Raw genomic sequence first — 27,045 nt, 5'->3', positions numbered from 1 at the left:
AAAAAACACCAAGATAACTGTGGATTCACCAAATGGGCCATTGTTGGGGGAAAAAATAGCTGCAACCTTAATGGTGCTTTTTGCTGAACACAGCTGTCTTATGGGAGAAATATATTCAGCAGCTTTTTGATTCTTTTAAACTGTACAACAGTTCTGGTGAAGTCCAGGAGACGCAAAAATCAAGAAGCAAAAAAAAGACTTGAAGCATTAACTGTTTCTCCCTCCACATGATGAATATTTCCAGCAATAGACAATCTGCTGGTTCTCCCTCCACATGATGAATATTTCCAGCAATAGACAATCTGCTGGAAGAACTCAGCAGATCAGGCAGCATCATTGGAGAGAGGGAAGGTCAATATCTCAGGTCAAGACCTGGCATCAGGACAGAGACTAAAAGGAAAATAGCCAGTATAAAGAGGTGAGAGGGAGGGGTGAGACAGGGGCTAGCAGGTGATAGGTAGACCCAGGCATGGAGGGAGATGATGGGCAGATGGAGCCAGGTGGGAGAGGGGGAGGCTGGAGTTGGGAGACAGAGGCTGATTGGTGGTAGGTAGAGAGAAAAAAAAGAGCAGATGGATCCAGTTGAAGAGAGGGAGGGTGGGTGCAAGTAAAGAGAGGCTGGAAGGTGATAAGTGGAGATATTAGATGCAGAAATCCGATTAACAAGTACAGTGCTGTGGAAGAATAAAATAGCCTTGTGGTACCATGCATAAATAAAGCCTTGGAAAGAGACTCAGAGTTATCATCTTTATTATAGATTACATAAAATTTCTGCAACAGTGAGCAGCACAGAGTGTGAGTGATCTGAATTTGGAGAATTCAATGCTCACACTGTCAAGTTGTGGATTACCCAGGCAGAGTACAAGCTGCTGTTCCTCTAGTTTGCATTTGGCCTCACCTTGGCAGTGGAGATGGCAGAGGACAGACAGGTCAGTGTGGAAGTGGGAAGGGGTGCTGAAATGGTATACAGCTGAAAGCTCAAGATGGCCACTGCAGGCACGGCACAGGAGTTCCACAAAACAGTCGGCTGGAAGGTGATAAGTGGATAACAGTCGACTAGTCTGACCTTTGTCTCACCGATGTAGAAGAGGCCACATAAAGAGCGTCCAATGCAGTGAATGAGGTCGGAGAAGATGCATGCAAATCTTTGCCTCACCTGCAAGGGCTGTTTAGGTCCCTGGACTGTGGTGAGGGAGGAGATATAGGGACAAGTGTTGCACCTCCTACGATTGCAGGGGAGTGGCCCCTGTGGAAAGCAGAAAGCAGTGGGGACAGAAGATACGACTGGCAGTGGGATCCTGTTGCAACTGGCAGAAATAAAAGATGTCCCTGATGTGGAGGCTGGTAGGGTAAAGGGGAGGACCAAGGGAACTCCATCTCTGCTCTGTCTGGGGTGAGAGCAGAGGTCCGGGAAATGGAAGAAACATGAGTGAGAGCGCCATCAACCACAGAGGAGAAACAATATTTCCTTAAAAAGGAGGACGTTTCTCATGTCCTGGAACAGAAGCCTCACCTTAAGAATAAATGCAATAGAGACAGAAACAGAGGAAGGGATGGCATCCTTACAAGATACCAGGTGAGAGAAGGTGTAGTCAAGATAGCTGTGGGAGTAGTAAATGTCAGTAGATAGTTTGTCTCCTGAGATGGAGACAGATCCAGAAAAGGCAGAGAAGTCAGAAATAGTCCAAGTGAATTTGAGGCCAGGGTGGAAGTTCACAGCAAAGGTGATAAAATTGATGAGTTCTGCACAAGTGCAGGAGGCAGCATCAATGCAGTTGTTAATGTAGCAGAAAGAGTTCGGGAGTGATGCCAAAATTTGGAACAAGGACTGCTCCACATAGCCAACAAAAAGACAGGTGCGGCTTGGACCCATGCAAGTACCCATGGCTACACCTTTGATTTGTAGAAAGCAAGAGTCAAAAGAAAAAGTTGTTCAGATTAAGAACAAGTTCTGCCAGGCAGATGAAAATGTTAGAGGAGGGGAGCTGGTTAGATCTTTGTTCCAGAAAGCAGCAACAGGCTCCAAGAGGGTTGGAGGTAAACAAAGACTGGACATCTATGGTGAAGACGAGGTGGTGGGATCCAGGGAATTAGATGTTGTTAAAATGGTGGCAGGGGGGTGCATGTGAGGTGTCCCAGATGTAGGTGGGGAGGGACAGGACAGGATCGAGGTTTGAGACAAGTTCAGAAACAAAAAGGGCCTATCAGCACTGTACCATTTGTGGATCTTGGGTGACAGATAGGGTTGGGGCACCATCATACTGGAGGCCATGGAGGGGAGATCTCCTGATGTGATGAGATCTGTGATGGTCTGGGAGTCAGTGGCCTATTGTTTGTGATTGGGGTCATGGTCCGGGGGTAGGTAAAAGGAAGTAGTGGAGAGCTGCCATCTAGCCTCTGCAAGACAGAGGTCAGTCTGCCAGGCCACAACAGCATCTGCAGTCTCTTGTGCCTCCAATATTTCCAGCACATTCTTTTTTCATTCAGGAATCAGGAGGATTTCAACATCAAAACTGTATGGCAATACATTCCTGATGAAAGATCAGGAGGAAATGTATAGGTTATTTCTAAAGTGTAAATTTTTTTCTTTAAGTGATTGGTATTTTACTAATCTAGAGCAATGCTAAACTGCAGATACGGGATATGTGGAACAGTTTTTGTTGTAATTAAAGTGGATATTCACCTGGCCAAGATGGGATATAGCTGGAGAGAAAGAGTGGAAATTACAGATATATCATCTACAATCTTTCAAATACCAATAGATTCAGGGACTGTGCTCAAGAACTAGAGAATCAAAGACAATTCATTATATTCAAAAAAGGTTTTAATGATAGCTGCAGTAACTACAGGCTAGTGAGTTTAATCTCAGTAGTGTGGAAACTTAAACTATAACCAGAGAAAGAAAAAGCAGTCACTTTGACTTGTGGATTAATTGAGGAAGCTAGCATTGATTTGCTAAAAGCAAAAATCACTTCCCCAACTTGATGAAGAGCTATACAAGATAGCAGAGGATCATTGAGGGAAGTGCAGTTGATGTGTTAATGACAAAATACCAAACAGGTTTGTGACCAAAAGTGAAGCACATGGACAGTAGCCACAGACAGAAAATTGGCTAAGTGACAGTAGTGAATAATTGTTTCTCAGAGTGCAGGGAAGTGAACAGTGGAGGTTCCCAGAGGTCAGTACTAGGATCCCTACTTTTCTTAATATGTATTATTGACTTCAAAGTAAAGGGTACAATTTCCAAATTTGCAGGGGACACAAAAATTGGAAGCATCATGAAACTGAGGGGAATTGTAATTGGTTTTAAGACATCCATAAACTGGTGAAAAAGGAGTCCATGTGACAGATAAAACTTCAATGCACAGAAATGTCAACTGTTACACTGATCGGAAGAACAGAGGTATTATCAGCTCAAGAGCAGATTTTGAAAAAGAGCACAGAAAATGAGAGATCTCTATGTATTTATACGAATCCTTGAAAATGGTTGAAAAAGCAGTTTAAAAAAAGTGCATCAGCTTAGAAACAGAAGAGTACAAGAACAAGGAAATCATAATGAATCTTTACATAATACTATGTTGGACATAAATAGAACATTGTGCCCAATTCTGGATTCAGACTTTAGGAAAGATGCAATGGCCAAGTCAAGGTACAAAAGATATTTATTACAGGAACTCCAAGGATGAAGGACTTTTAGTTAGGTGCTTCGACTGGTGAAGCAGAGCTTGTTCTCTTTGAAACAGAAGGTTGAGAAGGGACCTGATATAGATTTGTTTAAAATCATGAAGAGTCCAGAAAAAAAAGGAAGGAAAATGGCAGAAGGGTCAAGAACATGAAGATGTAGAATGAAGGTGATTGGCAGAAAAACCAAAAGTACAATGAAAAATAACTTTTACAGCGCGTGGTTGGAATCTAATGTACGACTTGGAAGGATATTGGAAGCATTCAGTGTTCTAACAAAAATGGAAAAGTGGAGCAATGGGGAGAAGTTCTAACTGGATGGTCTTGCAAAATATGGCATCCTTCCTTGCTGTAACCTTTGTGATTGTGGATTAAGCCAGTAGATAGTTCATTGAATGAACTTTTGTGCTGCATCAATCGTTGTATTATGCCTGGCACCCCCGCTTCAGAAGATCTAGACTCCATTATAGATATTTCTCTGTAATTTTCCAAGATCTTAATCATGTTACTCACAGGATGAAGAGCAGGAAACACAGCAAATATCAGAAATGGTAGTATCCTGAGAAGTGCAGAGGAACAGTGGAGCCTTAGAAGATATGTCTACAGATCATCCAAGATCATAAGACAATAGGGTGGCATAATAGATACTTGCCTTTACCATTGTACCATTTACCATGGTAAACTTTACCATAGTACCTGTACCATTATACAAAATACAGGCATGGAGAGATTACACTAGAAGTGCAGCAAAATACCTTATCATGCTAGTTAGGACACAGCTTGGAGCATGTTGAGGTTAACAAGGATGTTGCCCGGGTAACAGTTTCTCTCGCCACACTTTTTTTAAAAAGACATTCATTTGCAGGAATGTGGAAATTACTAGCAATGCCAGCACTTACTGTCCATCCTTAATTGCTCCTAGACAGAGGAGGCAGTCATTAAACATATTGGTGGGTTTTGAGTCATATAGGTCAGACTGGATAAAGCCGATAGATTTCATTCTATGAAGAACATTAGTGAACCACAAGTTCTCCACACCACCCCCCCCCCACCCCACAATAATCTGATTGTTTCATCATATTACAGCACAGGAGACCACCATTTGGCCCATGGAGTTTGACATTCCCAGCAAAGCAATCCCATTTTCTCCCTCTCTTCACCCACCCCTATTTCCCTGTAAATATTTATTCACTTGATATCAACTCTCCACCCCAGCTCCTATTCTACAGCAACCTACCTACATTAGCTGATTAACCAACCAGCATATCTTTGAGGTGTGGAAGGAGACCAAAGCACTGGAGGAAACACATGTAGTCAAAGGGAGAGTAAGCAAACTCCACACACACACACACCGGTCAGAATTGAACACAGGTCATTGGAGATGGGAGGCTGTGGCACTAACTACCATGCCACAACATCACCCCTGCATGGTTTCATGGTTACCATTACTGAAACGAGCAATTTTCTTTTATTTAATTACTTTAAAATTTCCCATCTGTATTGGTGGGATTCAAATTCTTGTATCAATGTCCCATGATTCTGGTTGCTGGTCCAGCAACCTATGAAAATAAGAAGCTGCCTGACCTGCTGAGTATTTCCAATATTTTCTGTTTTTATTTTGGATAGACTTAGGTTACCTGTTTTGATGCACAGAAAACTTCAGGGAGATATGATCATGGTGTGTAAAATTTAAGAGGCTGAGGAGGACCAGTTTTGTTTAGCAGGAAGGATAATAACACAGGCTCATACATTAACAGTAATTGATAGAAGAATTAAAAGGAGAGATAGAAAATGTTCTCCCCTGGATGGTGATGGGAGTCTAGGACATACTGCCTTAAGGACTGATACAGACAAATCTTATGTACATTTAACTCAAGGCATCAGACAGGACCTATGTACATTGGATGGGGTGCTTAGCTCTTCTTTGACTAGCACACAATGAACCAATTGACCTCCTATTGAGTGGTAAATTTCTACAATTCTGATCATGATTTTAACACAGGGGTGAATGGAAGCCAAATGCAAGAGATTATGGATAGCAGTATTTTGGATGAGCTGAAGTTTACAAAGAGTGGTAATCAGCCAGGAAAGCACAGGGAAATCTAGTCATAAAAAGGTAATTAAAAACAATTAAGGTCCCAGCAACATGAAAAACATTGCTGCATTAACAGCCTCTTCCACTCAAACTGTCATGTTGTGAAAACATAGCAGACTTGATTGTTTGCTTAGGTACAAGGAAGATCACAGATATCAAACCATGAATTTCTGATAACATTTGTACATTTTCTAAAAGCATTGATCTTGATTGGAAAGTCAATTGGATCTCTGCTGCCTCTCCCTTTACCTAGTTATTTCCACTCTAAGTACCAGCAACTTTATAGTACAAGTTCTAAGTGACCATCCTTAATAAATACTTGATATGAACTGTGAATAAAATTATCTAGTTTTTTTTGACCACCAGTGAGAAAGAATCACAATGATGCACAATCTTCATCCATCAAACATCAACTTTGTTATTAAATCAGGACCAAAACCTCAGCTGATCATACACACCTTGTTTTAAATGTGCTGAATCCAAATAATTTCTTTGGCCATGATCAGATACTGTAAGCCATGTGGACAACTCGGCAGAAGGTCACCCTAAGCATTTAATCTTCGCTTGATTCTGCAAGTGCTAGAGATCCCTTCCTAAACCTTTCCACATATCTAGCTCTTGATCCTCCATTAAGCAGCTTCTCAATGCTAACTTTCGATCCAACTTTTGGTCACTTGATACCAAACTTCCTTTCCTAACATTCTTTGAAAAAAAATTTCGCAAATTTTACTAAGTGAATATACTTTTGAAATATGTCACCTTATATTTTGACTCAAATAAGTCATACCAGAATTGACAAACAGAAGAACTCTTTCAACTTGAACATTACTCACTTCATCTAGTCTTAGATCCATCCACTGGGCCAGATCTTGCCACCTACCCAGAAATAAAACCCTCCCAAACAGACATACTCACTTGGTCCACATGTGGAGGGCCAATCTACTGACCCTCTGCTTTCCTTAGTGTAGTGGTGTAACCTGAGCAGAAAGTCCAAACAGTGTCTCTAACAACCAGAAAAGCTCCACCATTTTTGACTGTAAAAGCTGCACATGATTTTTACTAGTTTTTGAAATGTCTGTGTTAGAGATATCAAAAACTATTAAAATACAAGTTTTAATAAGTTATTAAAACTAAAGCATACAAATAAAACCAACTTAATGCAAACTAGTTTTTAGAAAAAGTAACCCCCTTCCCCTTTTGCCTCTTAATACTTTTCTCGACCACTCCCAGTGGAAAGTATGATGTCTCGGAACCTGTAACAGGTCGATCCTGGCACAGGATATGACAACCGATTCCCCACTGTCATGCTGAGGAATGTCTCAGCAAGACATGGTGCTGGATTCTATGAAGAATCCAATGGTGGCCTGAAAGGCAAAGAGGGCAGGTTTATTTTTTTGACCTTTAAAATGCTCAACAACAACAGTCATTTGGAATCATTAGCATCTAACAGATCTAGCCTAAAGCAGATTTATTTCCACCAATAGAGAGCTTTCCGAGCAAATGTCTGCAAGCTCAAGAGACAACTTCTCCTTCTGTCTGGGCACAGTGCAGCTTTCTGGACTCAATGAATTCTGAAACTTCAGAGAACTTACTCTCAATTTCTACCCAACCTACTACACATCATTCACATACAATACTGGTTTAGTTTTCCCTCTCTATTCACAAGGCCTGATCTGCTTAGCATTCCCTACGGCTCATCATTTTACAACTTGTTTGTGTTTCTTCTCTCCAAATGCCCTCATCTCATATTTTAAATTTTTTTGTTCATGTTATTTCTTTCTAATTGATCTCATTACACCATTAGCCAGATAGCTTCATCAACAGCTTATCCCCATGGCAACCTTGACCTCACCCTATCAGTTATTCACTTTGTCCTATCCACTCTTCCCCCACCTCCTCTACAACTTAAGGCCAACCTGTTTCTCTTTCCCAGTTTGGATGAATCTTGTTCAACCTGAAACACTAACTTTCTCTTTCCACAGATACTGCCTGAGCAGCTGAGTGTATTCTGCATTTTCTGTTTTTAAGAATTTTTACACGTTTAAAAGGTACATGTGGATCCCCAAAGCAGCAAATGTTGGAAAAAGTAATCCAAGTCAGTGATGAGATCACGCAACGTGTGCAAAGAATAGTTATAACAGAAATTTGAACAAAATTGTGCTATCAGGACATGTACTGGTCTCCCATCCAAGAATTCACTTAAATGTCAACAACAGGGGTGCCATTGCAGTGGCAAATCTGGATAATATTTTAGAACTAGGAGGTCTTTGTGATAGAACAGTGCATTTTGTAGACTGCAACCACTGTGTGCAGGTGGCAGAAGGAATTAGTATATGGTGGTTGATGGATACCACAATCTGCTTTGTCCTGTCCTGAATGGCATCAAGCTTGGTGAGAGTTGTCTAGATGAACTCCGTTAAGTGGAGAGCAGTCCATACTCTTGGAACTTGCACCTCGTAGATGGTGGAATGCCTTTGCAATGTCAGGCAGAAAGTCACTCATCAGGTGATACTGGCTTCTAGCCATAGTATTTATCCAATTAATTTTCCACTCAATGGTGAGCCCTAGGATATTGATGGTAGAAGACATAGCAACAGTAATGCCAATGAACATCAAGGATAGGTATTTAGACCGAATTTGATAGCGACAGTCATTGCAAGGCACTTCTGTGCTGCAAATGTTTCCTACCACTCATCAGTCTATACCAGAAAGTTAGAGGTCTTTCTGCAATCAGGCATTAACTACTTTGTTTTGTTGAGAAATTGCAAAAGGAATTGAGCATTGTGCAATCAGTGAACATCTGACTTTGAATCTCTTTCCACAGTTGAAGCAGCTGAAAATGGCCGACACTTCCCTGAGGAATTCCTGCAGTGTATCCTGACGCCAACAACCACATCTATATCTCCTGGTGTCATAGGAGGCCATTCAGACCATCAAATCTGTGCCACTTCACAAATAATCTCATGCCCCCATAACCTATTCTCTCCACATTTTCATCAACTACCCCAGATTCTATCATTCACCCACACACAAGGGGTAGTTTACAAGGGCAATTTACACAGGCCAATTAGCCTACCAATCTGCCTGACCTTGCAGTGTAGTTGGTGGGGAGGAACCCAAGGAGTCACAAGAGGAATGTGCAAACTCCATAAGCAGCAGATGTCAAGATTGAACCTGGCTTTCCCAGTGCTGCTTTGGGTACAGTACAACTCTCACCATTGGAGTGATTTCCCCTTAATGCTGCCCTGATGTTAAGAGCAGTCACTCCCACCTCAGCTCTGCATTTTAGCTCTTTGGTCCACGATTGTCAGGAACTTTGATCCAAGATTGTTCTCTTTGGAATAGAGGAGACCTGATACAAGTTGTCTAAAATCAGGAACTGTATAGACAGATATATAAATGTAAGTCTATGTCAAGAGCAACATGTCTAAAGGATGTAATATGAAAGTAACTGGCAGAAGTAACAAAACAAGTCAAGGTGCTAGCATGTAAAATTCAATGAGATGAGGAAACCAAATCAACTGCTACATGAGAAAGGAAATTTGACAACAGACCTCAGTGGAAATCTTCAAATACAAGACTATTATAGATTACAGGGGGACCTTGATCAGTTAGGGAAGTGGGCAAATGGATTTCAATACAGATAAGTGTGAAGTGATGCATTTTGGAAAGTCAAACCATGGAGAGGAGGTGTCTGGAGGGATATGGGCCAAATGCAGGAAATTTTGGACTAGCTAGACGGACAACACTGTCAGCATGGACTTGTTGGGTTGAAGGGCCTGTATCTGTGCTGTATTGCTCTATGACTCCAAGAACAAAATACACAGTAAACACATCCCTGTAAAAGGGGCAAATCAAATTATAGAATTCACTGGATAGAGAGAAGTGAAACCAAATTAAAAAAACAAAAAAAAAATTGGAAGGACTGAAAATGTATGAAAATAAAGTTTGAACACAGAACATATAACACTACAGCACAGTACAGGCCCTTCGGCCCACAATGTTGTGCCCACATTTTATCCTGCTCTAAGATCTATCTAACCCTTCTCTCCCACATAGCCCCCCTGTTTTTCTATCATTCATGTGTCTATCTGACAGTCTCTTAAATGTCCCGAATGTATCTGCCCCCACAACCTCTGCAGGCAGTGCCTTCCACGCACCCACCACTCTGTGTAAAAAAAAACTTACCCCTGACATCACAAGATCACAAGACAAGGGAGCAGAAGCAGGCCATTCGGCCCATCGAGTCTGCTCCAAGGAAAAGGGAAAAAGAAATGGGGTGGGAAAAAGAAACTATTCTAATCCCATTTTCCAGCCTTATCCCCATATCCCTTGATACCCTGACTATTTAGATATCTGTCTATCTCCTCCTTGAACACCCCCACTGATCTGGCCTCCACTGCCGTGCGTGGCAAGGAGTTCCACAATTTCACCACCCTCTGGGTAAAGAAATTTCTCCTTATCTCCGTCTTGAAACTGCACCCTCTAATTCTACGATTGTGCCCTCTGGTCCTGGACTCGCCCACCAAGGGAAACATCCCCCTTATACCTTCCTCCAATCACCTTAAAATTATGTCCCCTCGTGCTGGCCATTGTCCCACTGTGGAAAAAGTCTCTGACTGTTCACTCAATCTATGCCTCTTATCTTGTACATCTCTATCAATTCACCTCTCACCCTCCCTCTCTCCAAAGAGAAAAGCCAGAGCTCACTCAACCTAACCCCATAAGACATGCTCTCCAACCCAGGCAACATCCTGGTAAATCTCCTCTGCACCCTCTCTAAAGCTTCCACATCCTTCCAATAATGAGATGACCAGAACTGAACACAATACTTTCTTGTACATTGCAGTTTATCAGAATTTCTCTTGTGATTTGGCACTCAGTCCAGTAGCTGTCAACTTTCTGTCATTTCAACATCCTTAAGGTCCCTTGCGGCAATGAGAATGATGCCAGTGCTTGGATCGAGGGTGCTGCCATGAGGTCTTGTATCATCTCTCGACAGTGCAGTGTGTGTGAGTGACGAGGAGTCCCTGTTCTATACAGTTCATCAGGAGCAGGATTCCATTGAAGACAGAAGAGACTGCAGATGCTGGAACCTGTGGCAAGAAACAAAATGCTGGAGGAACTCAGCGGGTCAGACAGCATCTGTGGAGGCAAAGGAACAGTTGATATCTCAAGTCGAGACCTTCATCTGGACTGAAGGGCCTTGAACCAAAATGTCAACTGTCCCTTTGCCTCCACAGATGCTGCCTGAGCTGCGAGGGTTCTGCTGAAGTTGCCTTTGCCTCTCTTTACGTGCCAATTGCACATTCCCAACTTCCATAGGTTTCTGCCCTTTCTAATTCTCACATCAAAATCACCAAAGAGAAACAATTTGTTTCCCATTTGAATTCAGGCCAGGATTTCTTGAGAGATGCAGAAGAGATGCTCTCTGGCCCCATCTCCAACACCCAGAGCATAGACACCAGTGCCAGGAGTGTGCTGGTTCCATTTTACAGTCACCCACAGGGTCATGAGACATTCATTTCTTCCAAAACTGCTGTTGGTAAAGTGACAACCAGCTCAATTTCCACAGCTAATCCAACCCCATGAAGACGAGGTTCTCCCTCCAGGTGACCCTTCCAGAATGTGTCCATGCCACCTGGTTCCTTCAGCTGACCTTCTCCTGAGCCCCTCACTCAGGACAGCAACATCAACGTCCAACCTTCTGTGTTGGTGGCTAAAACAACATTGGGACACCCAGACCTGTCAGTGTTGGGGATGCCCATGGGGGTTCTCACGTTCCAGCTGCTGAACTTCACTTCATGACTTCTTTATCAACGGCAGTGGGGAATGGTCTCAGTTGTTCCAGCAAAGCAATTGGAAAAGCTGTGGGTATCACCACCAGTGACACTGCCTGTCCTGTCAGCACTGTCCCCGGGGCATCAACAACCCTGGGTGTGCGAGTATCAGCCCAGTGACACGGTCTGTGGGGTTAGCACCACCTCTGCAGCACTGGCCGCCCGGACTCCTCCCGCTCCGCCGCTGCACCGCACCGGGAGCCGTGCAGTTTTGCTGATATAATGAACAGTGCAGACTTTTTAAAATCAAGAGTGAGACTATTCAGGAATAATTTTGGAGAGCACAGACAAGCCATATCTTTTTTCAAACAAAATATAGATATACTTGGAGACGAGTTGAAGATCTAGGTTTTGTAGCACCCAACAGCTGACAGCACTGCAATCCATCCCCAAGGAAGAATGTTCCGTGGATAACAGGTTTCAGGAAGTGATGACCCTGCAGATCAAAGTGCAGGCATAGAGGGTGTGGGTGACTGTAAGACAGACAAACAAAAGAAGCAGACAGCTATTTCAGGACACCCCTGAATTTATCTTACTCTCTGAACAGTATTCACTCCTGTACTGATTGGAGAGAGGATCCTCCTGGCAAGTGCAGCCAGAGCCAAAACTTTAGCATCATGGATGGTTCAACTATATGGGACAAGATCCAGAGAACAATGGTTATTAAGGATTCCATTGCTGGAGTTGCAGAAGTGATTTCAGGATGATGTGTTGCTGTCCCCACCAGCATCTCCTGTGACAGGTTAAAGATATTACCAAGTAGGTTGCAGAAAATTCTGGGGTGGGGGTTTAGAAACCAGAGTTTGTGGTTGGTTCCTTTCTGTACCAAACACATGGGTAGAAAAATAAATGAGCTCCTGCAGGCATGTTTTAAGGAGCCAGAAAAGAGTTTAAGCAGGACTTCAAGAGATAGTAATCTTAGGATTACTCCCTATGCCTGCAAGTATAGAAATTGGAGGACAGCACAGATAAATATGTAGCTAGATAGATTGCGCAGGAGGAAGGCCTTTAGGATCCCAGAGCACTGGGGTGTGTTCTGGGAGGGGTGGGACCTAAACAGGCATTAAAAAAAAAGCACACCACAAATCTGGGATCAAATTCCTAGCAGAAAGGTTTGTTGGCTTGGTGTTGGGGGGGGGGTGGGAAGAGGGAGGGTGGTTGGTGGGTGAAGTTAAACTGATTTAGCAGAGGTTGGGCACAGAAAAGGTACAACTGAAAAGGATAAAGAATATAAGCATGTTAAACAAGAAAGTAGGTGGGCTCTAGGTGCAATTAAATCACATGGGATTTCTATGTTATAGCAATAACTTGATTAAAGGCTAGAATAGGTTCTAAATATTCTTGGATACAAAGTGTTCAGGAAAGGTAGAAATGGGGAAAAAAGTCAGGGGCAGTGGCTGTATTGATTAAGGAGAATATTGCATTGCTAGAAAGAGAACATCCTGGAACAATCAAGTACAGAATCTTTCTGTTTAGAATTAAGAAACAATAAAATAGACTACTGGGACCATTCTGTTGGCCTCCAATATTGGCAAGGATATTGAGGAGCAAATTGAGGATTTAATTGAGCAAATTGGGTATATTGATGTAGAGTGCTTCATTTGGCATCAGGGTCAGCAGAGACATTGTGGGGTGAAGGGCCTGTTCCTGCACTGTACTGTTCTACGTTCAGATTTGATGGGAAATTACAAAATTAGAGTTGTAACAACAGGTGACTTCAATTAACAGAATACAAACTGGGGTAGCAATAAACACAGGGAACAAAGAAGGGGAGAGGTGTCTTCATGAGAACTTTCTTCATTCATACGTTTCTGGATCAATATTGCTAGACTTGGTTCTGGGAAGTGAGCATAGGTAGGGGAAAATCTTATGACTTGCAATAGCTGGAGAAAAGGTTTTCAACCTCTCCAAGATAAATATAGTTAATTGGAGAAGGGATGAGAACACATCTGACTTGGGTAAACTGGAATCAAAGCTGGAAGGCAAAACTTAGTTAAACAATGGGAGGCCTTCAAATGTGGAGATGTTTCAGCCACTCTAGGTACATGAAGAGCAAGAAAACTAAAAGTAATTCTTTTTCTGCTCTATTTTACTGTCCAACAGGTGCCAGGCTATAAGACAAAGCAAGTGCCTAGCTGATTGCAGAAAATTAATTTAAAAAAAAGAAAATCAGAAACAAAAGAGCATCGGATAAGAGAGGCAGCAAACACAAGTGATTTAAAAAGAAAACATCCTACAAATAAGCATGTGAACATAAAACAATTGTAAGAGAAGGAGCTGATTAGTGACCAAAAAAAGACATCACTCATCAAGACAGAAGTACTAAAATGAGCACTTTATAGTTATCTTCCTTCATGTAGATGATGCTGTTGGTGTCTCAGCAAAAGAACTGACATTTGTATGGGCTAAAAATTGATAGAGATACCAAAAGATCTAGCTGTACAAAGTGGATAAATCACCTGATCCAGACTGGATACATCCTCAGTTACTTATATAAGGGAGGAAATCACAGAGGCTCGGGACATAATCTACCAAACATCTATAAATTCAGGGGTAGTGGCCAAGGACTGGAAAATGGCAAATGTTACACCCTGGTTTACAAAAGAGAGGAAGTGTTACAACTGTGGCACGGTAGCATAGCTGTTAGCGCGATGTTATTACAGCGCCAGCGATCGGGGTTCGATTCCCGTCACTGTCTGCAAGGAGTTTGTACATTCTCCCATGTCTGCGTGGGTTTCCTCCGGGTGCTCCAGTTTCCTCCCACGTAGCAAAAAGACATATGGGTAGGTTAATTTGGGTTTAAAATGGGCAGCGCAGACTCATTGGGCCGGAAGGCCTATTACCACACTGTAAATAAAATTTTAAAGTTGTCAGGTTAAAATTGGTATAGAAAATTCTAGAAACAATAAATCATGGAGAGAATCAGTGATTTGAGTAAGTCTGGATTAATATAGAAAACTAAAATAGATTTGTTAAAAGGCAAATTACACCCAACTAACTTGAAAGTTTCTTCTTGATTAAGTAGGAGGGTTGATGAGGAAAATATAGTTGATGCAGTACATACAGACCTCCAAAAGACATTTGATGTCACATAATAGGCATGTCATCAAGTTTGAAGACCGTATAATAAATGGGGTTGTATCATGGACAGAAAATTGACAACAGAAAATAGCAATACAAATTTTTTTTTGGATTAATAGAAAGTATAGAGTTCCCCACGGGTTGATACTATAAGCCCTGCTTTTCTTCCCAACTCTTAAATGATATGGATTTTGGTTTACATATTTTTGATTGCAAAAGGGCACAATTTTCAAATCCAAGAGATTAACAAAACTGTAGGTGTAGTGAACTGTGAGCAGGGTAGTAATAGACTTCAAGGTGATGCAGGCAGAAATGGTAGAGGTGACCAGGTGAAATTAAATGCTGAGAAATGCAAAGTTTTATATTTTATTAGGAACAGTGGGAAGAACAAAATTCTAGAAAAATAGATTCAAAAACTGAGATCTCAGGATACAAGTGCATAGCTTGACAGACTTAGTTGATTAAAAAAAAATTATATGGGATGCTGGGCTTTATCAATAGAAACAGTACAGAGCAAGGAAGTCACTTGGAACCCTTTTAAAACATTGGTGTGGACACAAGTGGAATATTCTGGCCATTTCTAGCACCACACTTTAGAAAAAAAAACATCGAAGCTTTAGAGGAGGTTCAGTAGATATTTACCAAAATGAATCCATGGTTTAGGGACTTTATGTGGATAGACAGGAGAAGTGGATTTGTTCTTATAACAGAGGAGGTTGCAAAGATCTGTTAAGCTATTTAAAACCATGAAAAGTCAAAGCAATTGCAGGTAGAAACTGTTCACGCTGGGGATTGGTCATGAATTAGGGGACAGAAGGTCAAATGCAAAAGAACCAAAAGTGAAGTGAGGATTAAAAAAAAGCCACAGCAAATGACTACATCTGATTGCACTGGCTGGAGTGGTAATAGATAGATTCAATTGTAGAGTTCAAAAAGGAGCTGAGTAACTACATGAAAGAAAAATAATTTGCAGGGGGAAGAACCAATTGACCTACTCTTGCATATAGCCAGTACAGATTTAATAGGACAAATGGCCTTTATCTGTGATGTTACTATTCTTCAATTTCATGGATTTTGTAAACCAAGTCTTGGAGTACAAAGATAAACCCCTCAGTAGTTAGCTTGCTAAAGGGATTCTCAAACTATTTACCAAAGTGGACCAAGCATTTCTTAATGTGTTATGCAAGTTGCACCTAGACAAGAACTTCCCATGGATTCATTTAGAAAAGGGTTCTGGATGGACATGAACGTAGAGCCAAATGCAGCCCAGGCCATGACTTGAAAAACACCTTACCATGTGCAGCCTTTGATACCCTATTTATGGAAAGAGCACTAAAACTAAGATACTGTTATGAAGAGCCCACAAGGAGGAAGAGGAATAGAGTTACACCAATAGAATCACAGCAGAGCATTTGTCACCCCATTGCAACTTAGAATCTACCCAAGACTGAGTTATGCAAGTGAAAACCTCAACTGTTTGAAGCTGAAGCAATATTATTTTGCAAGGTCCAGTAATGTAAATACGTGGCTCAACTGCAATTCTGGAGGTACCAATAGGTGGAGCATGCGCAAATCACATTTCACCAACAGATGCAAGGCACTAAGCAGCCTTACGAGTCATCTTTAGTAAACCTTAAATACAGACTTTACAGCAGGTTGTATTCCTAGAAAACAGTCAGTATCGCAGTTTTCTGTAACGCAAAGCAGCATCATCTACAACATGCGTCAAGAAATGCATTTTGGAAAAAAAGTATTACAGTTTTTCCCCACATAAATCTCCAAGAGTGAATTTTTATTCCGTATCTCAGATTTTTTGGTAGTTATTTGTAAATTTCACAAGGGCAAATTTCCATTACCTAAACTGCCATAATGAGAGGGTCACCTGTACAAGTTTTCTGCAGGAATTTTCTGTTCATTCATGCACCACAGCACTGGTCCCCACCTCACTCCATCTCTTAACACATTACTTCTGGCACAACTAGACAAAGATGGGCTCATCAAACCCTATCAATCTTGCAGGCATCATAAGATCACAGATTGCTAGGGCAAACAAACATGACTCACTGAGCCTTGGAATTCTCAGCTAAGACAAGCAAGCAGCACAAGCTCTCTTTCCACTGGCCTCCTGACTTAAAATTACCTCCATTCAATTTAGTTTAACTGCAATAATGCCAGAAATAACTATAGAGACTATTGACTACAGAATTACTTTCATGGAAGCTGCAAAGGCCAAGAATCAAGGGTTTGAACAGAATCAATAGGGAAAATTATTTTCTCTTGTTTGGTAGTTATTAACAAGTAGTCACCAGTAAAATTATCAACTAGAGATCAGGGAGATAGATTGGATAATATTTCTTTATGCAGAGACCAAGTAATGTGTAAAAGCAAAAACTAATGAAGCTTTAAAAGTAAAACTTGATATGCATTGTGATTCATCTGCAGGATCAGGACATCACTAGTAAAGACAAACATGTATTGCCTGGCTCTAACTGCCTGTCACATGGCAGTGGTGGTGAACCTTTTTTTAAATAGTTGTTGCAATCCCAACATAGTAATTTTCGACATTCCTCAATGGCTTGCTCAACCATTTCAGAGAAAAGTTAAAAGACAACAACATTGCTCCAGGTCTAAAGTCAGGGAAAGGCCAAACTTAATATATATAATAAGAATGGCAGATTTCCCTGTTTAACTAGAGGAGTTACTTTTTGTTTTGATGATCAGATAGTTTCATAGCCACCATCATAGAGTCTAACAATCCATATTCAATTTTAAATTCACTTCTTACTATGTTGGAAATTGAAGCAAATGAAGGGACAGGGCTATGAGTGTAGGGAAAAAGGAGTAACTTCGCTTTGTTTGGCAAAGAACCAGTACAAGTTAAGTAGACCAAATCAATTCCATTTTTGATCAAGAAATATTATAGTTCTGTTTGTCTAGTGCAAACTAAAGTGATTTATGTTAAGCTGCATTTAGTTAAAAATCTAGTAAAGATCTGCATGATTAAGATGTACCATAACATCCTGCTGCTTAAGTGGATGCCTGATAAATCTGACTATGGGGCACAACGGGCCAATCAAATCCATTAATGACAATCCAGGTTGAATCCCAAATAGAAATGCAAATTTTATTATTGTAAATTAAAAGTGGAAGATTCTCCTTGTGCATATGCAAAACAAAGTACATTATGTCCACCAAAAGCAATTAGAAGACAAGAAAGGTCCAGAAGTATTCAAACATTTTAAAACTTCAAAAATTAACAACTGTATTGCAATACCTTGGTTGATGAAGGTGGAGTTGGAAAATTAAGCCAGGCTGGAGCAAAGTCATGCTGCGCCATTTAGGTCCTATGTCTCAGAATTTTAAAATAAGGTATCAACACCTCATGGCAAATCCCTGAAAAGGTGAAAGTTAAGGATATTACCTCAATATCTGCTTGTTGCTTCCTTTAACCAAGTTATTAAAGAATAAAACAGGAGCCTTTATTTTACCCAATTCATTTTACTATGAGAAGTTTTCATTATTTTTTTTTAATCACTGATAAATAGCTACAAAACAAATGCAGTGCTCTAAAAGCAATTGAGCATCCATCAACATACCTTTCTCCAAAAAGGGAGGAATCCCACAATGTGAACTTCCCAGCAACAGCACCACAAGACTCTGCTTCTTTTCATTGCAGCACAACATAAGGGTCATTCAAAGGTTCATTTTTTCCAGTTTTATGCACAACAGCATTTATTGCTGTCTGAATCTGGTAAAAAGTCTGAAAACTATAGGAATATATTTAAAATTAAATTCAGACATTTCCATAGAATTTTAAAGCATTTCCCTTTTTAAATTAAAACCTTTATGGAAAAAGTGCTTGATAATTGGAGGTTTTGTTCTGTAAAGGACTTTATTACAGGAAAAATACTGATTTTCTGTACTATAAGACAGACAGCAAATCGTTGCCAATGATATCCAGACTGCATAATTTGCAGTGTAGATGGTGGAACATCTCCAAATATCACACCATCAACAGTGCCCTGGCACCTCTGAAACTTGTTACATTCTCTCCTCTTTTACTAAATACTTCAGAAAGATTACACAAATATTACATTTCCTTATATCCACTGAATTTAATTTGAAAAAGGTTAAATATCAGACACACTTCACAACCCCAGAAACATTACCATGTTCATTTTAAACTGATGTGTACCAAGCAATACAAATATTGATAATTATACTCATTTCTCCTCGAGAAATACATTAAATCATACTAAGAAGGTATTGATAATGGACAGTTAAATTATTTCCAGACAATATGTGGCTGAAAGTTACATATTTGTAGCTAAGCACATAAAACTATTGCTATAGTCCAATCACTGAAGGTATTTATCTAGTTAAAGCATGCAACACCAAAATATATTAATTAACAAACTTAAAATTATACTTAAATCGAAATGTAAACAGTCAAGTACCAAAAAAGTATTAACATTTAAAAATATACCAACCAATAAAAGGGAACAGGTTAAAAGCTTCCCTGAAAGTGAAATCAACATAATTTAAGGTAGCATCAAATCTTAAACTATGACCAAATCTAGGAGCACTGTTGTACTGTCAGTCACATGTGGCAAAGAAAAATGTAGATGTCTGGGTTTAACTAACAATTTTCTTTTATTCATAAAGAATAGCTTAAGATACTAATTTTGAATTGATGTCATTCATTTTACCAGAATTTAATAACTAGCTAATTTATCTTCACCAGAAGGACTGCAGCAGTTCAAGGTGGCAGATTATCACCACCCAAGGACAATGATGGATGGGCAATAAATGCTGGCCATGCCAGTGATGCCCAGGCCCTCAAAGGATGAATTTTAAAAAAATGCAATTTTTGCACAATTTCTCATCATATCAGATATTCACATTTCTAATACAAATACCTCCATGACAAAAATTAAAAATCAGTATTGGAATATATACATTATCCTAAAAATCAGAAACCAAAAGTCAGGTGTTGAAATTAACTGAATTTAAATGCACTTCACTGTTTCCTTTCCTACCAAATATAAGTACTAATACAGATCATTCCTTAGTAGTGATAGTCTACAACTGTCTGACTAATAAGAGTTAACCAATGACATTAGTCAACACTAAAAAAAGTTTTATGATCCTTTCCTCACTAGCATCACCTGACACTAAACTTCTGCTTAGAAAACTGGACCTAAATTACAAATCATTTTTCTGTCCTTGCAGAGCTTATGAATTGCTTGTGCTCATCAGTGATAAATAAGAGGATTTGCCCACTCTCAGCACATCAAGGCACTCAAATATTAAACGCTTGCCAGATAAAACTCCCTGTATGCCTTTTCAATAAAGTCTCTTAATTGTAAATACTAAGAGGACATTGTTAAGTGTACTTTTTTTTCCACAAGGAGGAGATACTGAGGGCTCAGACCAAAAAAAATGCTCCCAATTAGAAAAAAAGGGAACTCCTAAATCTCAAAAAAAAAGACCTCCCTCGTGTCTAGATAGGATACGGCAATGAAAGGAAAGCTTATGACAGATACCAAGAGGTTAACACTATATTAAAAAAAACTTAGAAGTATAAGAGGTCCTGGGGTTAAATTTAAAAGAAATTAAGTCAGGGATGCAGTACAAAAAAAGTTCAAGGAAGCAAAAATCAAGGAAAATTCCAAGGTGTTTTATCAATATGCATAAAGAATGAGATTAGCAAAGAGCAGGGAATCAGAGATCAAAACTGTAACCCAAGTGTGGAGGTGAAAGACAAATATTTCAATGAATACCTTGTGTTCACTCAACAAGATGATGTGAAAGACAGTAATATTATTGAGGAAGCACGTTAAGTTCAAAATATGATAAATGCATCCTTACAATCTTGAATAAATCACCAGGCCCAGATAAAATGTACCAAAGAGAAATGAGGGATGAAATAGCAGAAGCTCTGACCAATCACTTTCCAATCCACTTTGACAACAGGGATGGTGCTGGAGGACTAGAGGACGCTGCTTAAAATGAAAGATGTCAACCATGTAACTACAGGCCAGTTATGCCAACATTTGTATGAGAAAAAGAATTTGAAAAAATTTCAAAAGGATGGAGTTATTCAGTACTTAGAGAAGCATAGGCTGATCAAGGACAGTTAGCTTGGATTAGTTAAGGGAAGGTCACAGCAGTAACCATGAATGAATTTTTGGAGAGATAACAGGGCAACGCTGATGAAGAAGACTTCTTATATCGTGTACTCAGCTTTAGCAATTTCTTTTCAAAGTCCAGCCTGGCAGATTAACCAGAAAAGTAAAAACGCATAGAATCCAACAAGCACTGCTATAGATTTCAAATTTGACTCAAAATGTGGAAAAAGCAAAGTGACATAGGACTCCAACGAGCTCAGTACTATATTTTTCCACAGTACACATCAATGATTTGGACTGGAATGTAGGATCCTTGATTAATAAGTCAGAGCTGTGTAGAGTCCTAGTTCAGAGAGGATGTACTAGAGGAATCAACTCAGGCTAAAAAAATGAATGAGTAGAGATTTACCAGGCTGGGGTTGTTTTCCTTAGCCATTGAAGAAAGATTTATTTAAATGTGAAATTAGATAAGTTAACTGATAGAAGGATTAAAGTTGGAGGAAAAAATAATCACCCAAAACAGTGGTAGGTGCTAGAACTTGTCTGAAGGTGTGGTGGAAGCAGAAACCCTCACCATATTTAAAAGGAACCTAAAAGAGCACTTGAAAATAAATAACCTGCAAAGGTTAAAATCAAGGAATTGTGAAGCAAAATTAACCTTTTTACGTCTGGTATTAAAGTGATAGGCTTAAAGATCACTTCTATAATAATAACTTTCCATTACATACAAGTGAATTTCCTATCTTGTCCTTCAACATCTAGTAGAAACTAAATTCAGATTACTCAGTCCCATTCAAGAAGGTTCCATCTATACAGCTAACTCAGAATACTTCCCCATCCAGGAAATACTAAACTTGAACCCAGGTTCCATACACGAGTGATCAGTATATTAGTGTACTGAGCCATATCAGCCCTCTTAAAACTGTAGGTAATTCATAATCTTGGTCAAAAAGATTAAAAACAAGTCAAATGCTAATCACCTGCCAGATTTGAATTTACAGAAGTTCAGAAATTCTAATGCTCGGGAATGTTAAAATCCAACTACCCCATTAAAATCTTTCCAATTAAAGGCTAATCGTTGGACAAATAAAATTTAGCATTTTTGCCAACCCACATAAAAAGAATTCATTATGCAGATTAGAATTATCACGAGTGACATTTTGAAAATTGATCCGGACCACAAAACTCCAACGCAGATACATGTTGATACATTGATTGTTTAATTTCAGAATATTTTTTCATATTTGGCCAACTAAGCAATTCAGTAATATTTATACAACAATATGGAAGACTTTATTCATAACATTCAGTAGTTAAAACGTGATATATAAAGCGCAATACTTACTGCTGCAGATATCCCGCGGCATAACAGTGAAGACGAGTTACCTGAACCAATAATATAGTCTAATTAACAGAGAATTCGAAGATTTTCAGCTTGAACACATGGAAGTTCTGACAAGTACTCGGCAGCAGCGAGTTAAGTGTTAACAACAGCAGCAAAGGTGTTTTTTTTTCCGCGAATTCTTGTTCCCAAAGAGCGATAATTAGGCCTCGGAAGTGTTTCACGTTTTGTAAATATTTGGAAAGCGGAATGAATGAAAGGATTCGGGTAATCTGCTCATCTGAGGGGCGGGGGGGGGGAATCAGCTGTAAAAGCGGAGGAGAAGGATTCGGCGCCGGCAGACACAGACGCGGCGAGAGTCGAGCGCGGCTCCTCCTGGGTTTTAAATTAAATCCTCAAACTCTTGCAGCGCCTTCACAGCCCGTAAAGTTGGACGACCTCGGGCATCCTCTGATGACGTGCCGACCCAGTCGCTCTGCTGACGTCACCGCCGATAACGGAACGCCGGAGTGACAGGGCGGAAAGCTCCATCTGGCGAGAAGAGTTGGGGAAGGGTTGAGCTGAGGGGGAGGGTGTGGAAGGACCAGGTCCCGGGCTCGCCGGCTGCTGCGTCACCTCGTCTCCGTCCCTCTCTCCCTTTAACTGCTGGAGCCTGAGAGCTGAGGGGATCGCCCCGGCTCCACAGGTTGACCTTTCCGTGAGTGACGTCGGGCCAGGGGTCACCCAATTGGATGGAGAGGGAGGCGGGGTCCTCGGGACGGGGCTCCCAGCTCTCGCGAGAGGCGGCTGGTGGGGCGCGATCTTGTGGCCGGCCGGCTGGTGGCGGCCGGGGATGGGGACGGGGGGAGCGCTTCAACCAGGGGGGCGAAACACTGTGAATTAGTGGGGGTGGGGGCAACAAGGGGGCGGGGGGAGTGGGTGACACAGCCAGCAGGGAGATGCTGCTGCAACCAGGGGGCGAAACACTGTGAATTAGTGGGGGTGGGGGCAACAAGGGGGCGGGGGGAGTGGGTGACACAGCCAGTAGGGGCTTGGTGGAAAGGTGCCCTAATAGGGGGCAGGGAGTCAGTTATTCAGCCAACAAGGGGAGACATGTTCATCCCTCCCTTCCACACCCACCCATCCCTCATCCTCCTGGGAACTGACTGTACAACATTGACCGCTGACAACAAAGATTCTCAGCAAGATCCTGGAGAAATGTGGAGCAACAAGAGGGCAGGGGGAGTGAGTGACACTGCTGGTGGGGGCTTGGTGGAAAGGTGTTCTAATAGGGGGCAGGGAGACAGTTATTCAGCCAACAAGGGGAGACGTGTTCATCCCTTCCTTCCACACCCACCCATCCATCCCTCACCCTCCCGGGAACTGACTGTACAACATTGACCTCTGACAGCAAAGGTTCTCAGCAAGACCCTGGAGAAATGTGGAGCAACAAAACAAAAAGCTGGAGGAACTCAGCGGGTCAGGCAGCTTCCGTGGAGGGGAATGGACAGTGGATGTTTCGTGTGGAGACCCTTTACCTGGAAAATGTGGATCGCTTCCGGTGTTCCAGGAGCCACCACTCATATTGATGGTGGCGTTCATCATGGCCTTCATGCGCTGGCACAGCCTTTGGACAACTGAGGAGTTTGAAGATCAAGGGGTCAAACCTGGCACAAACCTCATGGTTTGCCAAGCAGAAGTGACTTATGAAAGGATATTCTTGCCATTGAGGGAATGCAGTAATCGTATGGGGGGAAATAGATGACTACGCCTGGTTTCACTCGAGTTTAGAAGAATGAAAGATGATCTCATTGAAAAGTACAAAGATCTGATAGGATTTAACAAGCTGGATACAGGGAGAATATTTTCCCTGGCAGGAGTGTCGAGATCTCGAAGTCACTTTCATGGAATCATGGTTAAGGCTGAAATGAAGAGAAATCTCTCTCAAAGGGTGGTGAACCTGTGGAATTCTCCTGCACAATGGCTGTGGAGGCCACGTCCATGAATGTATTTAATAAGGAGATAATTTTTTAGACACAAAAGACATTAAAGGGTATGGGGAGAGAACAGGAATATGATATTATGATTGTGGTTCCTCTCATTGAATGGTAGAGCCTCGACAAGCTTCTGTTCTACTTTTCTATCATCACTACCAGCTCGTGTGCTTCTCAGACTTGGACTGTCTGCAGCAGGCACCTCGAGGCAATGCAAAGATGCTGATAATGCTGTAACTACAATATTCTCTAAATCCACTGAGAGAATGTGAACCAACATCAATGCCATGTGTCCAGCCAACTTTCCAGCACTACCTTTGTCATTCTCTGTTGGCAGATCATATTTCTCATGTGCCCAATACCAGACACCTTGAAGCAGACACAGTATTCCAAACACCGTCAAGGAGGAGATTACCAGCCAAACAGAATAATTCAAGGATGTTTTGAAAGTCTTCTTGAAAAAACTTTCATAACCCCCATTAACTCCTGAGAATCACTGGCCATGACCGCTGAAAGTTGAGGAAGAGCATTTGGGGTGGCACTGAGAACCTCAAGACCATGCAGTGGAAGCACATATAAACTCAATGCAAATGGTGAAAGAAAGGCACCACCTTGCAAACCACCCAGTCGCCATCACATCAGACATTTCCTGCCCCATCTTTGGAAGAGTCTTTGGTTCCCACATTGACCTCATTAGTTGCCTCACAATCCACAGAACAAGGGTGGAAGCAAGTTATCCCTGAACCTATCAGACTGCCTGAGAAGAAAAAGAGTGGGTGTGGGCCACGTGCAGAGACAATGACATATCCAATAATGGCAGAGAATTTTGGTAGCCTATGAAATAGGCAACAAAGTCAGTGATCCATTAAAGGGGGGCAGAGAGTCTCAGTGATCTATCAGACAAGAGACCGGAATCAATGTAATACCTGAGAGTGAACCGAGTCAGTAACCCTCCAGCAGAGAGTGGAGATTCAATGGCTGAATCAACAGTAGGATATAGTAATCACTAAAATTGCAGAAAGCAATGATCTATCCAAAGGGATAGGTGATGATGGTAGCATATAATGATGGAATGAGTCAGTGACCCATCCAATGGAACAGCAGACTAGCAATGTCCCATCCATTAGTAAGGATAGGATCAGTGGGGCAAAGCCTGTGACCCACGTAATCCAATTTTGGCTGTCACTGACATGCCGAAAGTACAGTAAGGTGAATATCAAATCCAGCAAATTAAAGAAGTCCAGTGACTTGCACAAACTGGTGGTCAATTTACTATCCATGGTGGGATAAGATGTATCTAATTCGGAAGAAAACAGCAACAAACTACAGGATATTGTTAACAAGCTTGCCAAAAGGGTGTGTAAATGGTAAGCATGTTTTAATACAGGTAAACATGATGTGTAAAAGTCCACCCATTCCTTGCAAAATAAGATGCTGTAAGAATCTATTAGTCACATGTACATCGAAACACACAGTGAAATGCATCTTTTGCATAGAGTGTTCTGGGGGCAGCCCGCAAGTGTCGCCACACTTCTGGCGCCAACGTAGCATGCCCACAACTTCCTAACCTTTATGTCTTTGGAACGTGGGAGGAAGCCGGAGCACCCGGAGGAAACCCCCGCAGACACGGGGAGAACGTACAAACTCCTTACAGACAGTGACCAGAATTGAGCCCGGGTTGCTGGTGCTGTAATAGCGTTATGCTAACTGCTACACTACTGTGCCTAATAGAGAAGAAAAGAGATAAAGGTCTAGATCTACAAATTTGTAAAATGTTGATGAATGTTCTCTGTCACTTTTATTAACTGTGACAAAATGGTTACAGGACAGAAGGATCATTCGGTCCTTTATGCCTCTCTTGCCTCTATGCAAGAATGACCCAGTTGGACCCACTATCCTGCCCTCGGACCATTGTCTGGTAAATGCTTTCCTTTTAGATACTTATGATGCATTGCTTTGAATCTGCATCCACTACCATCCCTGGGTGTGTGTTTTAGACCATGACCAGTCACTGGATAAAAAAAATTTTCCTCATCATTTTGATTCTTTTGCCAATCACTTCCATAGTGTATTCCCTAATTCTTGATCCCTCTGCCAATAGAAAGAGTATCTATCTTCTCTGTGTATACTCTTCATAGTTTAAATTATCTCCATCAGATATTCTCACAAACTCCACTGTTCCAAACAGAACAATCCCAATTTCTCCATTCTCTCCACATAGCTTAGGTCCCTCATCTATTTTGTTAAATTTCTTCTGCACGGTCTCCAAAGTCTTCATGTCTTTCTAAAGGGTAGCTCACAGAACTGGACATTATGCTTAGGTTTAGCCAGATTTGTACTCTCATCCTCTATTTATAAAGTTCAGGATCCCCTTTGTTTTTAATCACTTTCTCATCCTGCTATGCCACTTTCAATGAACTATTTGTCACATTCCCCTTCATCGCTCTTTATTTGTACTCCTTTTAGAATTGTGCCCTCTATACTACCTCTTATTTTTTGACCAAAATGTAACACTTCACGGGTGGCATCTGAGCTAGACAATTACAAAGATTCACAACCCTTCAAGAGAATAAATTCCTCCTCAACTCCATCTTAAATAAGCAACCTGTCATCAGAAACTGTGACCCAACAGGTCTTATCTTCTCAGCATCCAGCCAGACAATCCCCTCAGAATCTTATATTTTTCAGTAAGGTCACCTCTCGTTCCTTAAGATTCCATTAGCCTTCCTAGTTACTTGCTGTACCTGCATGCTATCTTTTCGTGTTTCACGTACTAGGACCCCTAGATTCCTTTGTACCACACATAGAGAACCATAGAACACTACAGCACGGAAAACAGGCCATTCGGCCCTTCTAGTCTGTGCCGAAACATTATTCCACTGGTCCCATTTTCCTGCACCCT

General features: G+C 41.2%; 1 protein-coding gene across 4 annotated transcripts in view; it reads right to left on the bottom strand.

Annotated features, from left to right (window-relative positions):
* LOC127567425 (vasculin-like) overlaps window positions 1-22,959 on the bottom strand; it is a 68,053-nt gene extending 45,094 nt beyond the window's left edge. The window contains exons 1-3 of one of the 4 annotated variants that reach the window (XM_052010313.1): window positions 22,174-22,959; window positions 18,294-18,464; window positions 17,972-18,090 (exon numbers count right to left, since the gene is read on the bottom strand). In XM_052010313.1, the coding sequence (XP_051866273.1) occupies window positions 17,972-18,034 (63 nt within the window). In that variant the 5' untranslated portion in view covers window positions 18,035-18,090; window positions 18,294-18,464; window positions 22,174-22,959. The remainder of the gene's footprint in view (window positions 1-17,971; window positions 18,091-18,293; window positions 18,465-22,173) is intronic. The other 3 variants (XM_052010314.1, XM_052010315.1, XM_052010316.1) reach the window with 3 other exon arrangements.
* Between the last annotated feature and the right edge of the window lie 4,086 nt (window positions 22,960-27,045).

This window comes from Pristis pectinata, chromosome 2 (assembly GCF_009764475.1).
Source record: "Pristis pectinata isolate sPriPec2 chromosome 2, sPriPec2.1.pri, whole genome shotgun sequence".
NCBI classification, from domain to species: Eukaryota; Metazoa; Chordata; class Chondrichthyes; order Rhinopristiformes; family Pristidae; genus Pristis; species Pristis pectinata.
The sequence above is the reverse complement of the archived record's forward strand: the minus strand, read 5'-3'. Positions and strand labels throughout refer to the sequence as shown.